The 18,039-nt window shown below is 45.3% G+C and overlaps 1 protein-coding gene across 1 annotated transcript in view; it reads left to right on the forward strand.

Annotated features, from left to right (window-relative positions):
- MROH1 (maestro heat like repeat family member 1) overlaps positions 1-18,039 on the forward strand; it is a gene marked incomplete in the record, with an annotated part of 402,473 nt that overhangs the window by 210,643 nt on the left and 173,791 nt on the right. Inside the window, 2 exon segments of the mRNA XM_029592292.1 lie at positions 4,928-5,045; positions 11,018-11,113. Coding sequence (XP_029448152.1) covers positions 4,928-5,045; positions 11,018-11,113 — 214 coding nt within the window.

Consider the following 18,039-nt stretch of genomic DNA (forward strand, 5'->3'; position numbering starts at 1 on the left):
TTGGTTTGGGGTAGTAACCGCCGCAAGAAGCAAGCTACTCCACCGCTTTTTTGTGAATGCAACTCTTTGTCCCACATTTCCTCTTGCCATTGAAGCATAGAGCAGTGTTGGAGTCACATTAACTGTGTGTATGTTTATTGAATAAGGGTATTAATCTCCAGGTAGTAGCCGTCATTCCAGGAAGCCACCCCCATGTCTCTTCTCTTCATTCACATCCTCTAGACTTTATGGATCCACAGTGTTTATCCCACGCCCCTTTGAAGTCCTTCATAGTTCTGGTCTTCACCACTTCCTCCGGAAGGGCATTCCAGGCATCCACCACCCTCTCTGGGAAGAAATACTTCCTGACATTGGTTCTGAGTCTTCCTCCTGGAGTTTTAAATCTTGACCCCTGGTTTTGTTGATTTATTTCCAACGGAAAAGGTTTGTCGTTGACTTTGGATCATTAAAACCTTTCAAGTATCTGAAGGTCTGTATCATATCACCCCTGCTCCTCCTTTCCTCCAGGGTGTATGGATTTCTAATTAGTATTTAACTGCAGGAAGTGGCATCTGTGATGGAGCCAGTGGTACTGAGCAACAAGCTGTCTCCAGTTTGAAGCTTTGGGGAGGGATGGAGGAAGCTGCGGCAGGAGGAGGAAGTGCCAGGTAACCCAAGAAGGGTGGGAGGAGGAATATTTAAAGTAACAAGCCCCTTCCCACTGATCCCCCACATAAAAAAAAAAAAAGGTCGAAAAATGCTTTCGAACTCATCCTGCTACAGCAGTCTAGGCAATCACTATGGGTAGTTTCCCCCTGCCAGCAGATGGAGGCAGAGAGCACTGATTTTCCTGTGTGACATCCTCGCCAGGATTAAGGGCTGGAGCAGCTCAGGAAAGATCCAGTACTCGGGGCCTCATGGTGCAACAATCACACTTGGGCTAGGCAACCGGCTCCAGCCAGCAGTTCAAGCCTCCATACAGGCTCCCAGGCCCAGAGGGTTCTTGGTATGCCCACCCTACGAAGTCGCAATATTCGACTCGGCCAAACTACAAATTTGTCTAATCTACTGAACCCCCCCCCCCCCCCCCCCCCCCGGCACACTAGACCACAACTGCTCCCTACTAATAGAGTTTTTAATGACCAACATCTCATTAAATAAACCTATTATCATCTTAGGTGATTTCAACATTCATATGGACACACTCCTCCATTCACCCACCTGTGAGACAATCAGCAACACACTTTCTACACTAGGACTAAAACAAATCATCTCCAGCCCAACCCACAAAGCCGGACTCACTCTGGACCTCGTTTTCATCAACACAGATAACTGGCTAACCTATAACACGCATATAACCAAGATCCCATGGTCAGATTACTCTCTGATTCACTCCTATATGACCTGCAACTCAAATTTTACAACACCAAACAAGACTCCGATGACAATCTCACACCGCCCCCCCTTTAATCCCGAAACTCTCCAAGAAAATTTCCAATCCGAATTATCAAACTTAGACCTATCCACCTCCGAAAAAGCCACAACCTCTTGGCTCAAGATCACCAACTATGTAGCCGACAATGTTAACCCCACTATCATAACAACAACAAAAAACGCCTATCATCAGAACCAGTGGTACAATGCCGACATCAGATCCGCCAAATGAGAGCTCAGGAAGAAAGAAAAGACATGGCGTAAAAATAAATCAATCCCATCTCTAACCGTGTATTGTCCCTACCTATCATTCTACAAGAACCTTATTAATAACGCAAAAAAATAATTCTTCACAAATAAAATCAATAAATTTCAAAACAACCTCAGAATGTTATTCACCATCGTCAAAACCTTACTAAAGCACCTAATGAGCACAAACTAACACCAACCAAAAACAAATGCAATGAATCTGCGGAATTCTTTAAAGTCAAAATCAATAACCTAATGAAAAACAACTTCACTGACAACATTCAAAGCATCAGGATGCAAATCAAAGAATTTCCAAACTGGTCAAAATTTGTTCCAGCCTCTGCACTCAAAATTAAAACAATCATAAAAAAAAATGAACCCAGCAAATCACCCCCTTGACAGCATCCCCATACAAACGATCAAAACCATAGAAACTACCGAAGCCATAACCAACATCATAGACCTATCACTCACAGAAGGACACTACTCTGACTGCCTAAAGTCTGCAATAATTAAGCTCATCCTAAAAAAGAACAATCTGGATCCAGATAACCTACAAAACTACGTACTATCTCAAACCTACCGTTCATTGCCAAAATCATGGAAAAAGTCGTCCACACCCAATTAACAGACCACCTCGAAATCAACAACATACTATATCCCGCACAGTTTGGGTTCAGGAAACACTTCAACACTGAAACCCTACTTCTCCCCCTAAATGACACCATGCTCAGAGGCTTCGATAATGGCCAAAGCTATTTACTAATACTACTAGACCTGTCAGCAGCATTTGACATGGTAAACCACTCAATTCTCCTTGACCGCCTAACCGAAATAGGGTTAACTGACAAAACCCTACTCTGGTTCTCATCATACCTATCCAACAGAACCTACCAAGTAACAACCAACAACGATCTTTCTGAAAAAATACATCTAAACACAGGCGTTCCCCAAGGCTCTGCCCTTTCCACAACCCTCTTCAACATCTACCTACTCCCGATTTGACAGCTACTAGCCAGTCTAAACCTAATACACTTTCTGTACGCAGATGACATCCAAATACTTATCCCGATTCAAAACTCACTGGATGAAACATACAAGAAAACTGTGGCCTATCTCACTGCAATCAAACAATTATAACCAAATTGAAACTTGTAATAAACATCGAAAAAAACAGAAATAATTCTTGAAAGAAAAATCAGATCAACACCTCCACCACCCCTAATAATAGAGAATCAAATAACTGCAATCTCCCCGATCTCACATGCACGAAATCTTGGAGTCGTCATTGACAGCGAATTAACCTTTAAAAATCACATTACAACAAAAATAAAAGAAGGATACCTAAAACTACTAACCCTGAGACGAATAAAACCCTTTCTAACCCCAGAGAACTTCAGAACAGTATTACAACTACTCACTCTCCATTTTCGACTACTGCAATTCCCTACTACTCGGTCTACCTCTCTCCAGTCTTCGTCCCCTCCAAATTCTACAAAATTCAGCAGCCAGACTACTTACTGCAACAAAAAGCATGAACAAACAACCCCAATTCTTACATCCCTACACAGGCTTCCAATAAAATACCGAATTGATTACAAAATATTAGCCATTGTACACAAACATATACATGAGAAATGAACTTGACTGGTTAAGCGAAGTGATTAAACCCCACGAACCACACAGAAACTTTTGTTCTGCCAACAAAGGACCTCCTGTCGATTCCCCCCCTGCCGCTCCACACAACTGACCTCAGTATGCAACCGTGCAATCTCCCTCGCTATCCCCAAACTCTGGAACACACTACCGACTGAACTAAGACTAAAACCCAGCCAGAAAACCTTCAAGAAAGAACGGAAAACCTGGCTGTTCACCAAAGCCTACCAAGACTCACACTGAACACTGACACTACCAATTTGACAGATCCATTCCCATCCGAAAGACAAGCAACTGTACGTTCCAACCCAATACTTACCCCTTCCTATGCATTACCGATACTAGTCTGAAACTCTCCACGATCTACCAATTTGACACACTAATGTTATGATATGAACTACACCATGTTTACAACTATTCGCTTTACATGCCTATACTCTATAATATAACCTATATTTTATACTTATACCCTTGAAAATGTACGTGTTATTGTATGCTCTACTGACTTTGTTATAAGAGCCTCACCTCTTTCTCTAGTTAGCACCGTACCACGTGTATCATATGAACTTACCCACTTCCACAAGTTAACCACATTACCTGTGCAAAATCATTAATCATGTTAACCAAATGAAAAGAAATTGTAAACCGTTGTGATGGCAAAACCGAACGACGGTACATAAAACTCTATAAATAAATAAATAAACCTGTAGGAGCTACGCCATTGATGTCTTTGTTGAGAAGGTGACAAGAAAATGGTTTTCCGCAAATATTTCTCTGTTGTGCGATTTCAGTTTTGCGGACAGAGAATACAAAACGATTCCTGAACTTTCTCCTGTTGCCCAGGTGAGAAGGAAACACTTTTTAGATTTGAAACAGAGTACTGTCGTTGGGTGCTATTTTTTTTTTTTTTTTTTTATTTAAAGTATCCTTGTAAATATTTGATAACTCTCGGCCTGAACCCCTTGTCACCTTTCTGAATGATAAAGAGTGAGGCTAATCACAGTTTGTTTGGAGGTTTAGGGGTTAGTAAAGAGATAAGTCACCTCCTACCTCTCAGTAAAAGTTATTGCCTGTTTATGTCTACGTCCCAGTTATGTGGCCTAGTGAATGCACAGTTTTAGTATTGTTTTTCCTTGATTTTTGTGCATTTAGCGTTCTTTTTCTTTCTTTTTTTAAATTTGTTACATTGAAATTTAATAAAGATTAAATTGTAAAAACAAAAACAAAAACTGGACAGCTGATTACTGAGGAAGTTGCCCAGCGTGTTCCTTGTCACCCGAGGGTCCCCTGCATCATCTGATATAGAGCCATGCCCGGGCATCGTAGCAGATGAATGGCAACTTTCCTGGCAAGGGCAGCAGCCTGACTGGGCTACATTTCCCAGCTCGGGGCAGAAGTAGAAGGTGCAGTGTCCTGCAGGTGATGACCGCAGCTAGAGCGGCGCAGGTGGTAGCTGGCAGGTGGATGGCTCTCTGTGCGCATTGCAAGGGTCTCGTGTGTGGATAACACCGCTCCCTTTCCTGATGTTCTTATGGTGGGTCGGGAGGGCTCTCTTATGATAAGCGGGTGGTATTTGGAGAAAGTGGATTTTCCTTAACTTTGTCATCAGGAAACTGGAGCCAGCCCTCGGCACCGAGGATACGTCTGCACTCATCAGCACTTGCCTTGGCAGCGTCTGTGGTCTTCCGTCCCTGAGTGCTCTGAAAGAGAAGGAAGCGAGCTCAGAGGTACGGCATCTCTGCTCTTAAACTTCATTTCTGAATTGTGGAGAAACTGCTTTTTAGGCAAGATGCAGCCCTGTCTACAAGCCGTCTGTGCCTAGTACCTTGGTTGGCATGGACTTTCCTACAGGACAGTGTGGGCTGGTGCTGGCAGGGTTGCACCAGGCTAGGGACTCGGAGCTGGTGCTGGCAGCTTAATCTGCATGGTGGAAGGTCCTCTCCCGTGCCTGCTCTGCTCAGACTATTATTACTCTCTCTCATGCACAAAGCACTACTAGACACACACAGAGCTGTATACCTACACACAGTCCCTGATCCATGGAGCTTATAATCTAGACCAGGCAAGCATACATGACAAAGAGGGATCAATGGAAGGTGGATGTATTGTAAAAATGTGCGTAGGCGTTAACAGTGGCCTCAGAAAGGTGCATTTTAGACTGGATTTGGAGGTGGCCTGAGAAGGGAGTATGACGCATCGACTCAGGAGTCTCTTCCAGGCAAACGGCATAGCAGGGTGGAAAGCACAGCGTCTGGAGCTGGCGTAGAGAAAGGGCACAGATAAGAGCGATGGGGAGGGGGGATTGAGAAATGAAGAGCTGCGGAGTGAGTAAGAGAAGCCAGAGCTGTATCTGGAAGCAGACAGGGAACGAATGAGGTGACTTGAGAAGAGGGATTAGGTGGTCAGTAAGACTGAAAGAAGATGAGCTATGCAGTCAATCTGTGAACAGACTGCCCTGGAGAAAGGTGCCTAAGGTGGAAGCTTGGAAAGACCAAGTCGCAGTAGTTTAAACGGGAGGGGTAAGAGAGTGCAGGTATCTCCCATCAGCGCTGGAGAAGAAGAAATGACAGGCTTTAGCGGAACACTGGATGTTTGTAGAGAGGCATCGAAGGTTATGGGCTGAGGGCACTGAAAGGATGCAAGCACCATCTAGAAATATCGTCAGACGCCTTACCTTCCTGTTCATCCCCCAGATCAGTCCAGACTCCTGGGTTTTGCCTCTCTGTCAGCAGATGGAGAGAGAGAACATGTTCACTGACTCTGCCCTATTACCCAGTGTGCCACCCGCGGTCTGTCCTCAATATTTCTCTGTCTCCAGCGATGACAGTGGTGCAGCCTGGAGTAGAAAAGTTTCTAACTCCTCCCAGGGGGTTGGTGACCCTTTCTGGAAGCTCGGTCATGGATCCCATGAGAGTGTATACTTGGTGGTCCAGCTCCCTCACCTCAGCGCTGATAGACAATGGCAACTCTGCTTGCTAACATCTGGGCTTTACATTCTCCTATTGCTGGGGCTGGCAGTAGCTTTATTAAACAAGATTAGAAAAGCTGCCTCGCTCTTTATAGGACTTGCACTGCCCAGTCTCCAGTGGGGATGAGAGAGTTGTTTTTTAAAGCAGTTTTGGGGGTCTTTTCTGTTTTTCTCTGCAGTCTGCGATTGGCGCGTGGCTGTGGCTCGTCCTGGGGGGATTTCCGTTCGCGTCTCTCTCGAGCCGGTTTGCATTATCCACGGCGTTTCTGGCAGCGAGGGCTCACCGCGGCAGCTGAGTGGTTGTGGACCTGAAATGTAAATGAGCCCTGGGGGTGTGAGGCCCGCGTGCTGTGAATTCCCCCATCAGCGCAGGAATGACGGGCCGGCAGAACCGGCGGGAGATGCAGAGGGAGGAGGGGCAAAGAAGCTCTGGTTTAGAGGCGATTCCTCTTCCAAGATTCAGATGAGTACCAGGTTTTTTTTCAGCGGATCTTATTCAGCCAGGTAAGCAGCTGGGGATGTTGTCTCTCAGCCCAGTCCTGCTCTTCCAATGATTCTTGGCCAATGAAGAGACTGGAGTTGGCAAAAAGAAAGCGGTCGACAAGCAGTCGGTGGATTTTCAGTCTTTCACCCCCATCCGAATATTCCCAAGAGGGGACTCTGAGAATTTCAGTGCCACAGGGAAGATTCCCCGGGGAGTGGAGCCAGCGCGAAATGAGGCTGGTCCTGATGAGGGACCAGAGGAGGTTCCAGGTGCCAAGGGGAGATGACTCCAAGGAGGTGCACATTTTCCACAAGGAGAAAAACTCTGGCCGTTTATTCCTCATGTCCTGAAGGAGCTTGGCAGCAACATTTCACAGGAGGAATCTGACCCGGAGGGGCCAGATCCGCATTGAGGGGTCAGAAAACCGGTGGTTCAAGAATGGGGCCACCCCTGTGTCTGACCTGAAGGCTGGCAGAGCATTGGATCCACTATCGGAGGAGACGTTGGACAAAGGTGGGCGTTTTAGTGTAGGAGGTACCCAAGAAGACCACCATTCTGGTAGCGGGGTCTGCCACATTAAGGGATGTGCAGCATCGAAAGTTGGAGGGTTCACTTCAGAAAGATTGTGAGATCTCAGCTCTGGGAATCAGGGCTGCAGGTTGATGGAGAGACCCTGCCTGCCTGAGCTGCTTCCAGCATTTGCAGGGGATTCAGTTGGCGTCGGCGGCAGCAGTGCAGGCTGAGTATTTAGACAGGGCCGATGCCAAGTATGATCGGATCAGAACATCTTCCAGAATTATTATGTCCGCGTTGTCGGCCAGAGGGTTGCTTTGGTTGCGGGGCTGGTCAGTGGACGTTCGGTCCAAATATCAGCTGGGGGCTTCCATTCAAGGGCAAGCTCTCGTTTGGAGAAGGCTTGGTGCAGATAGGAAAGCATCTGGGAGACTCCACAGAGCCTAAGCTACCAGATTGCAAGCCCAAAGGTTTTGTTCTTTTCCGCTCGGGCAAACTCCCAAGGCAATAAAACATTTTGCCAGAATGGAGGTTCTTTGGCATCTCCGAGGCAGAGCACAGGCCCTGGGGACAAGTCCGTTCAGGGGGGGCACAAGCCATGCCGACACAGCTCTGGTCTGGAAAATCAGGATGCAAACTCCTGACAACTCAGCGAGGAAGGTCAGCTCTGCTGTTCCAGTCAGAGGGTGTTTAACACTTTTTATTACGAGGAGTGGCCCAAAATTACTATGGCCTAGTGGGTCCTCAGTGTGGTGTGGGACAGCTACGCGTTAGAATTTGCTCGTGGCCCTGAGTTCCCTGCCGGCTTCCTTCGTGCAGCTGGACACCGACGCTGCCTGGATACTGCTGACGTCTTCCTGCACCCGACGTCTCTAGGCACGTGCCTCTCTTAGAAATTTAGGGGGGCTCTTCAGTTTGTCTCTCATTGCCTTCGCAAGGACGTGTCCTGCTCCTGGAGTCGTTGGTGTTCCAGTTTTCGCTTCTTCAAGCTTTCATATTCTCATTGGAGCTCCACCTTGTTTGTTCCATGTTCCTGGTCTCTCAACGATCCCTGCGTCTTCCGTTCCTGATGTCAAGTTCCTGATGTTCCATTCATCTTCCTGGTTTTCTCTCTCATCCACTCCTCCAGGTGCGCTAGCATCGTGATCCGTGACCAGCCCATGGTGGCTTGCGTAGGGCACATCGTGGCACAAGGCCTGCCTTCTGCACTGGTCAAGTCTCTGGAAGATCCTTGATTTTAAATGCTGTGGTTCCTGGTTCTGAGTTCCTGAGTCCCTAATTCCTGTACCTCGACTTCGGAGTTCCTCGTCCAGCTGCCGTCCAATTCCAAGTATCAGTTTCAGAGTCTGCTTCACAATCAGCTCACGGGCTGCGTAGGGTGCGCTCTGGGGCAAGGATCTACTGGAATCTGAATCCTGAATCAGAGTCTGCATCCTGAATCTGAACCTGAGTCTTCGTCTAAGTTCCAAGTCTCGTGCTGTCCCGACGACTGGGCCTCATACCTGCTCGCAATGAGAATGAAGGGTCCTGGGGTGAGAGTGAAAAGGTAGACTCTGAAAAATATTTCTTTACAGCGAGGGAGGTGGAGAGAGAGAGAGTGAGGATTAGTAGGAGGGAGAGGGTGGAAGGGGGGAGACAGGAGTAATCTCAGGGAGTATTTCTTTACAGAGGGGGTGGTGGGGAGAGAGAGAGTGAGGATTAGTAGGAGGGAGAGGGTGGAAGGGGGAGACTCAGGAGTAATCTCAGGGAGTATTTCTTTACAGAGAGGGTGGTGGGGAGAGAGAGAGTGAGGATTAGTAGGAGGGAGAGGGTGGAAGGGGGAGACTCAGGAGTAATCTTAGGAAATATTTCTTTACAGAGAGGGAGGTGGAGAGAGAGAGAGAGGATTAGTAGGAGGGAGAGGGTGGAAGGGGGGAGGCTCAGGAGAAATCTTAGGAAATATTTCTTTATAGAGAGGATGGTGGAGAGAGAGAGTGAGGATTAGTAGGAGGGAGAGGGTGGAAGGGGGAGACTCAGGAGAAATCTTAGGAAATATTTCTTTATAGAGAGGGTGGTGGAGAGAGAGAGAGGATTAGTAGGAGGGAGAGGGTGGAAGGGGGAGACTCAGGAGAAATCTTAGGAAATATTTCTTTATAGAGAGGATGGTGGAGAGAGAGAGTGAGGATTAGTAGGAGGGAGAGGGTGGAAGGGGGGAGACTCAGGAGTAATCTTAGGAAATATTTCTTTACAGAGAGGGTGGTGGATACATGGAACAGACTCCCAGTGGAGGTGGTGGAGAGAAAATCAATATCTGAATTCAAGACTGTACAGGATAGATACAGGGATCTTTGAGGAAGTGATGAGAATTATAATGCTAAATTAATTGGGCGGAGGGGCAGACTAGATGGACCATATGCTTCCTGTGTCTTGTGAGTGATTCTGTGAGCAGTTCTGTCCCATGCTTGCACCATGAAACTCCCTGTGTCTTGTGAGTGATTCTGCGAGCAGTTCTGTCCCATGCTTGCACCATGAAACTCCCTGTGTCTTGTGAGTGATTCTGTGAGCAGTTCTGTCCCATGCACACATCATGAAACTCCCTGTGTCTTGTGAGTGATTCTGTGAGCAGTTCTGTCCCATGCTCGCACCATGAAACTCCCTGTGTCTTGAGTGATTCTGTGATCAGTTCTGTGCTACGCTTGCATCATGAAATTCCTTGTGTCTTGTGAGTGATTCTGTGAGCACTTCTGTCCCATGCTCACACCATGGTTCTCCCTGTGTCTTGTGAGTGATTCTGCGAGCAGTTCTGTCCCATGCTCGCACCATGAAACTCCCTGTGTCTTGTGAGTGATTCTGTGAGCAGTTCTGTCCCATGCTCGCACCATGAAACTCCCTGTGTCTTGTGAGTGATTCTGTGAACAGTTCTGTCCCATGCTCGCACCATGAAACTCCCTGTGTCTTGTGAGTGATTCTGCGAGCAGTTCTGTCCCATGCTCGCACCATGAAACTCCCTGTGTCTTGTGAGTGATTCTGCGAGCAGTTCTGTCCCATGCTCGCACCATGAAACTCCCTGTGTCTTGTGAGTGATTCTGTGAGCTGTTCTGTCCCATGCTCGCACCATGAAACTCCCTGTGTCTTGTGAGTGATTCTGTGAGCACTTCTGTCCCATGCTCGCACCATGGTTCTCCCTGTGTCTTGTGAGTGATTCTGTGAGCAGTTCTGTCCCATGCTCGCACCATGATGCTCCCTGTGTCTTGTGAGTGATTTTGTGAGCAGTTCTGTCCCATGCTTGCACCATGAAACTCCCTGTGTCTTGTGAGTGATTCTGTGAGCAGTTCTGTGCCACGCTCGAACCCTGATACTCCCTGTGTCTTGTGAGTGATTCTGTGAGCAGTTCTGTGCCATGCTCGCACCATGGTTCTCCCTGTGTCTTGTGAGTGATTCTACGACAGTTCTGTCCCATGCTCACACCATGAAACTCCCTGTGTCTTGTGAGTTATTCTGTGAGCAGTTCTGTGCCACGCTCGAACCCTGATACTCCCTGTGTCTTGTGAGTGATTCTGTGAGCAGTTCTGTGCCATGCTCGCACCATGGTTCTCCCTGTGTCTTGTGAGTGATTCTACGAGCAGTTCTGTGCCACGCTCGAACCCTGATGCTCCCTGTGTTTTGTGATTCTGTGATCAGTTCTGTGCTTTGCTCACCCTGTGAGACTCTGCATCTTGCTTTGTTGTATCTCTGAACCTCTCTTCTGTTTCCAGGGTCTGTATCTGGACACCATGGGTGCCCTGAAGGAGCTGCTGAAGAGCGTGCTGTTGAGGAAGTTGACACCCCTTGGGCTGCAAGAGATGTTCCAGGTTAGTAATCCTGAGGCCCCAGAGGGCTGCGGAAAAGCACTTCTAATGCCTCTGTTCATATTTATTTATTTGAGTTTTTCTATACCGGCATTCACGGAGATTCGTATCATGTCGGTTTACATAAAACGAGGGGTGATCAATAAATTTATTGTAATCCACCTGGAGACCAACTTTGGGGAAAATGCGGAATATAAAATGTTAATAAATAAATGAATTTACCATTCTCCAGCTTATAACCATCTCAGTTTAGTTAATTACATTTGATAAATCGCCTTTCTGAGCAAAAAATCTTGGGCAGTGCACAATTAATCAGCACAATGATAAATACAATAATATCATAACTTTAAAATAACAGTATAAAAACGTAAACATAAATAAAATTGCACAAATAAAATTAAAGAAAATAATAAAACAATGAAGAAAATTATGATAAAAATATTTTAAAAATGCAAAAATAAAAGAAAGGGGAGGCATGTGGCAGCTCTCAGAACTTGATGCTTTGTTCCTTTTTCTCTCTAGCTTTATGTAGAATTAAGGGTCCACAAACAAACTATAAGCGAGACCTTTTTATTGAACTAACCTAATACATCTTAATAGTCACAGGTGAATTAATTTAGTTGAATAAAAAGCTCTCGCCTGCTGTACAATTTGCTTGTTGACCTGTATTTGTAGACGGCACTCACGGTGCTTTGTCCTCTAACTCTGGAGTGTTTAAGGTAGACGTGTTTGGGGCTTTATGGATCTCTTCATAAGAAGCCGCCTCTCTTTGAAGAGGACCCAGACCTGTGGTATTTGGGGTAGATTATTGCTAGGAAGCTAGCTCGCGCTCGAGTGCAGAGAGTTTGCTTCTGCTTGAAAGTTCAGATTCCTGTGTGCTGTCGGCATTTTGTTGGACGGAGCATTAGAATTAAGCCGGCATAATGTAAGGCACGGGAGCCTGCAAAGACCGTGTTTTACTGCAGGATATACAACTGCAGCTTCCCACCTGCTTGTGGGATTGCTGAGCACGTTCTGTTCATCTGGTGCAGCTTCCTGGGGCCCGGGCTGGGACTGGATGTCCAGGTCTGTGATAGTGGCCATAAAGTAGATGTCATCGCTGTCACTCGCTCCTCCCAGGGATAGCAGTCACTTTCCTTAGTCTCTCTGGCTGCTAATAATGTTTTATGCACCTTCCCTCCAGGAGCGTGTCCACACCGCCGGGCTCGTCCCCTTGACCTCTCACCCCGGGGCAGCTTCATAACGTGCTGGGTAAAAGTGCTTCTTTCAATGTCTTCTCAATCTGTGCTTCTTAGCTTCAGGGATTATTTGAGAGGGTAAATAACCGTCCTCTGTTTACCCCTTCCACCCCCCTCCTGATTTTATAAGCTGCTGTCCTGTCCCCTCCAGCCCGCGTAGCCTCTCATCATAGCACAGATCTGCCATTAGTGCCGTGCATACGTTTTTTTTTTCGCTGCTGTTTCGTTTTCGGGTCCAGGGTGTGGGCCATTTCCCCGGATCGGAAAATTTTTTCATCCCAATTTTGTGTTAAAAAAAAAAAAAAAAAAAAAAGCGCCCAACCCTTCAAATTTAATTAAATAAAACCCTCCCGCCCCCCCGCAAAAAACTTGCCGAAAGTCTCTGGTGGTCCAGTAGGGGTCCCGGGAGTGATCTCCCACTCTCGGGCCGTTGGCTGCCAGTAGTCAAAATGGCACCGGCGCCCCTTTGCCCTTACCATGTGATAGGGGTTACCGGGACCCTCGCTGGACCACCAGGGACTTTCGGCGAGTCTTGGGGGGGTTGTATTTAATTAAACTTGAAGGGTTGGGGTGGGTTTGGAGTCTTTTTTAATAGATGTGCCCTTCCTCCCCCCCCCCCCCCCAAATAAAAAAACAATTGGAAAACCACACGAAATTTTGTGGGTTATCATGCAACGCAATCGGAAATATTGTCTTTTTATTCTCCATTCCTTTTTGGATGATTCCTAGCATCCGATTTTGTCCACCCTTTATCATTTTGGTAGCCCTTCTCTGTACCTTCTCCATCGCAATTATATCTTTTTTGAGATGTGGTGACCAGAATTGTACACAGTATTCAAGGTGCGGTCTCACCATGGAGCGATACAGAGGCATTATGACATTTTCCGTTTTATTCATCATTCCTTTTCTAATAATTCCTATCATTCTATTTGCTTTTTTGACTGCCGCAGCACACTGAGCCGACGATTTCAATGTGTTATCCACTATGACACCTAGATCTCTTTCTTGGGTTGTAGCACCTAATATGGAACCCAACATTGTGTAATTATAGCATGGGTTATTTTTCCCTATATGCATCACCTTGCACTTATCCACATTAAATTTCATCTGCCATTTGGATGCCCAATTTTCCAGTCTCACAAGGTCTTCCTGCAATTTATCACAATCTGCTTGTGATTTAACTACTCTGAACAATTTTGTGTCATCTGCAAATTTGATTATCTCACTCGTCGTATTTCTTTCCAGATCATTTATAAATATATTGAACAGTAAGGGTCCCAATACAGATCCCTGAGACACTCCACCTCCCACTGCCTTCCACTGAGAAAATTGTCCATTTAATCCTACTCTCTGTTTCCTGTCTTTTAGCCAGTTTGCAATCCACGAAAGGACATCGCCACTATCCCATGACTTTTTACTTTTCCTAGAAGCCTCTCATGAGGAACTTTGTCAAACGCCTTCTGAAAATCCAAGTACATTACATCTACCGGTTCACCTTTATCCACATGTTTATTAACTCCTTCAAAAAAGTGAAGCAGATTTGTGAGGCAAAACTTGCCCTGGGTAAAGCCATGCTGACTTTGTTCCATTAAACCATGTCTTTCTATATGTTCTGTGATTTTGATGTTTAGAACACTTTCCACTATTTTTCCTGGCACTGAAGTCAGGCTAACCGGTCTGTAGTTTCCCGGATCGCCCTGGAGCCCTTTTTAAATATTTGGGTTACATTGGCCACTCTCCAGTCTTCAGGTACAATGGATGATTTTAATGATAGGTTATAAATTTTAACTAATAGATCAGAAATTTCATTTTCAAGTTCCTTCAGTACCCTAGGATGCATACCATCCGGTCCGGGTGATTTGCTACTCTTTAGTTTTGCAATCTGGCCTACTACATCTTCCAGGTTCCCAATGATTTGGTTCAGTTCATCTGACACATCACCCTTGAAAACCATCTCCTTGACTGGTATCTCTCCCCAAATTCCTCATTAGTAAACATGGAAGCAAATAATTTATTTTGTCTTTCTGCGCTGTAGATATAGCAGATGCCTAGAGGTCTTTCATCCTTTATATATAGGGAGTATACCCATATCTCGAGGGCCCATGGTACAAAATCTCGAATTGATTATCTTCTCACAGACAGGGAGACCTTTTCCAAGATCTTAGATTCCCACATAGGTTCCTTGATAATTTCGGATCATGCGCCTTTTTGATTTGACTTGAATGGCTTTCATCCGTCTCACTTGGGTTCGTCCTGGCGCTTTCCAAAATTTTTATACAGAGATCTAGCCTTCAGAGAAAACTTAATTAAGAAATGGGAGGATTATGAATTTCATAACCAGGAACACTAGGCCTCCCCAATTTTGTTCTGGGAAGCCGCAAAAGTGGTGATGAGGGATTATATCACTTCCTATGTGGTAGCACAACGCAGGGCTTTAACATCAGAGATATTGGCCCTAGAAAAGCAACTGTATCGCGATAAGGTAAATTATGATCAGAGCCTGAGTCCAGGTAATCGGAAAAAATTCTTTGAAACACAGGTGGCATTCAACCCTCTGTTCCATCAGAGGGCACGGAAAGGCTTGGCTTATTACAGGGGGAAGTTTTTTCACCATGGTAATAAGGTGGGCAGACCTTTTGCAAACGTCACTAGACATTGGATGGGAACTAAATATATACGGTAATCTCAATGAAAGATGCAGCCGGCAGATTGATAAACGCTGACAAGGATGTAGCCAAGGTTTTTCCAGAATATTATATACAGCACACCAGGAGTCCCAGGGGGATATTACTCAATACCTTTGTTCTGTGCGTTTGCCTTGAGTTACAGAGAAACCACTAGCAATCCACAAAAAATGGGGGTAATCAAAATCCAAACGCACTGCACAACCCACATTAAATAATTTCTTACGTACGTTGTCTTTTAAATTTTATTGCATCTTAACCTCTTTCAAAAAATGTACAGTCATCATTCAGCAGCCTTTAAGAAGGGGTTGCCTGTATCCCAATTTTTCAGGATCAAACGAATATGTTCTTCCAAGAATGAATTTGAAGTACAGGCAGCATTATTGATGAAAAGGTTCAGAGATCGAGGATATCCTGCTAAGGTTATCCGTCAGGCTTATAAGAGATCAAAATATAGTGACCAAATACAATTGTTGAAGTATCAAGAACGTAAAGAACAAGAACGCCTGGTTTTTGTATTACAACAGAGCACTTCAACTCCAGCTGTGATTAAGGCGGTTAAAAGACATTGGCATGTTTTGGAGCTGCATAGTGTATTTAAGGATTTGCCATTGTTTGCAACGAGTCGCGGTTCTAATATCCGTGATAAGGTTGTCCAGGCTAATTTGACAAACCTAGATCAGCAGTCTGTAAATATAGGAGGACATAAGAAATGTGGAGTCTGTTCGGTGTGTGCAAACACAATTGAAGGGGATTCTTGGGTAGACATCAATACCGGATATATAGTAAAACGAAGATTTTTGACAAATTGTTCTACAAATAACGTGGTATATGCAATCATATGAGGCTGTCCTAAGGTTTATGTGGGGCGAACGAGTAGAGCCATTAAGATTCGCCTGATGGAACACAGATCCAGAATTAATAACGGAGTGCTGGCGGCCCCATTGGTGAGCCATTGCGTGGAGCATGGCCATACATTTGAGGATCTACAGTGGACAGTCATTGAGAAAGTAGCAAGCAATACAAAGTTTGGGAACATGGGATCGTTATTAAATTACAGGGCTCAGTTCTGGATCTACAAGTTAAAAACTGAAGCACCGGTTGGATTAAACGATCAGATTGATTGGTTTTCGCTCCTTTAAATATGATTTAAAGGGCAGGCTGAGTTTCATTGACGTCATGTTGAATGTCATGTGATGGAGTTCCTTTTAAAGAAGGATGCCGAGGAGGGGAACTTAGGTTCGCCATGTTTTTGAGTATAACAGGCATCGCGTTGCGAGCATTTTTTGATCAATTGATGGACTCAAAAAACAGATGACGGTGGAGAGCTGAGATGTGCAGTGGCCAAGTGGCTTCCCCGATGAAGAAGTAATTCGAAACTGGGCCTCGTTGAGGCAAATTTGCCATTGTTGAATGGAAGTCTCAGGATCTAAGCTCAAGTTAAGTAACATTCAGAACAACATTTGCCTAAGTAACTATTTGATGTCTTTAGCATTTTGAAATGTTCAATTGGTGAACTGTTCCTATCTTTGTTTTGAACTTTTCACATTTAAAAAAAAATTTTTGGATACATAAAAACAAAAAAACCTTTTAGGAATATAGGCTGGACGGTGGTGTTCATGATTAAAAATAATTAAGGTACACAGGGATGGTGCCCCGAAATTTTATGAAACATCACCTTACACTCTTTAAAAAAATTTTTGGGTATGAAAAACGAGTTTGAAGTTGATTTTAAATCAGTGATTATATTTGGTAAATTTTTTGAAAGAGGTTAAGATGCAATAAAATTTAAAAGACAGCGTATGTAAGAAATTATTTAATGTGGGTTGTGCAGTGCGATTGAGTTACAGAGATGCAATTAGGTTTGTTCAATCTGCCGATACAGTTCTAGGAGTTTGAGCAGGAAATAAGTGCGGCCAAATTGTTAAAGTCCCTGGGACCCAATGGTCTGCCTGCAGAATTTTATAAACTGCTGGTATCCAAATTGGTGAAACTCTTGGGACAGATGAACACACAACTTGCTGACCTGCAAAGCTTCCCATTCCTGCCGCATATGATAGGGAAAGACCAAGTGGGTTTTGTCGATCTACTGAAATGAACATTCGCAAGATTATTGTCTCCTTGGTAAGTGGTAAACAGCGTCTGCTCCCTTCTCTGCTGCTTAGCTTAGATGCAGAGAAGGCGTTTGATAGGCCGGAGTGGGACTTTATGTGGAATCCTTTGGGATCTCAGGCCACTTTTGTACACTATATAGTGCTCCGCAAGCTTTTGTCATGGTTAATGTTTGTACATCCCAGGAATTTTCTTTGGGCCGGGGGACTCGGCAGGGCTGTCCCCTTTCTCCGTTGTTTATTCGTTCCTTAGATCCCCTGCTGCAAAGGATTCGTGGCAGTGGAAACATTCGTGGGATTCCTTCTGGGGGACAGGGTCCCGATCTTTTCACATTTTCTGTTTTTGCTGACTGTGTCCTTTTACACATTGCTGATCCGCAGCAGTCGTTTTAAGGCTTCTTAGCTGAATCAGATGGTTACGGGCGGTTAGCGGGGTATAAATTTGAATGTAGATAAATCTGAGGCCTTCGTACCTCTTGGGAAGGGACGTTTCCTGTGTGCTGGGTGCGGGACTCTCACTTATCTGCGTATCACATGGCCTAGGGATCCGGCGCAGGCACATCGGGTGGATTTTCAGAGGTTTCTTCCGCAGACAGTTTGCTAAGAACATGGAAAGATTTCCCCTCATCTCTGGCGGCTAGAGTGGATCCTTTTCAGATCATCATCTTACCCGTATGGTTTATATATGTTTCAAACCGTTCCTTGTAATTTGACTGGGCAGAACCTTAAACATGTAGAACGATCCATAGGTCTTATTTGCGGAAGAATAAAAGACTAAGAGTGGCGTGGGCCAAGCCAATGTGAGGCTTGGGATTAGCTGGTTTGAAACTTTATAATGGTGGCAGGTCGTTTACGTCACGTGACAGACTGCTTGTCGGGCACCGATTTCTGTGCTG

Source organism: Rhinatrema bivittatum, chromosome 2 (assembly GCF_901001135.1).
Source record: "Rhinatrema bivittatum chromosome 2, aRhiBiv1.1, whole genome shotgun sequence".
NCBI lineage: Eukaryota > Metazoa > Chordata > Amphibia > Gymnophiona > Rhinatrematidae > Rhinatrema > Rhinatrema bivittatum.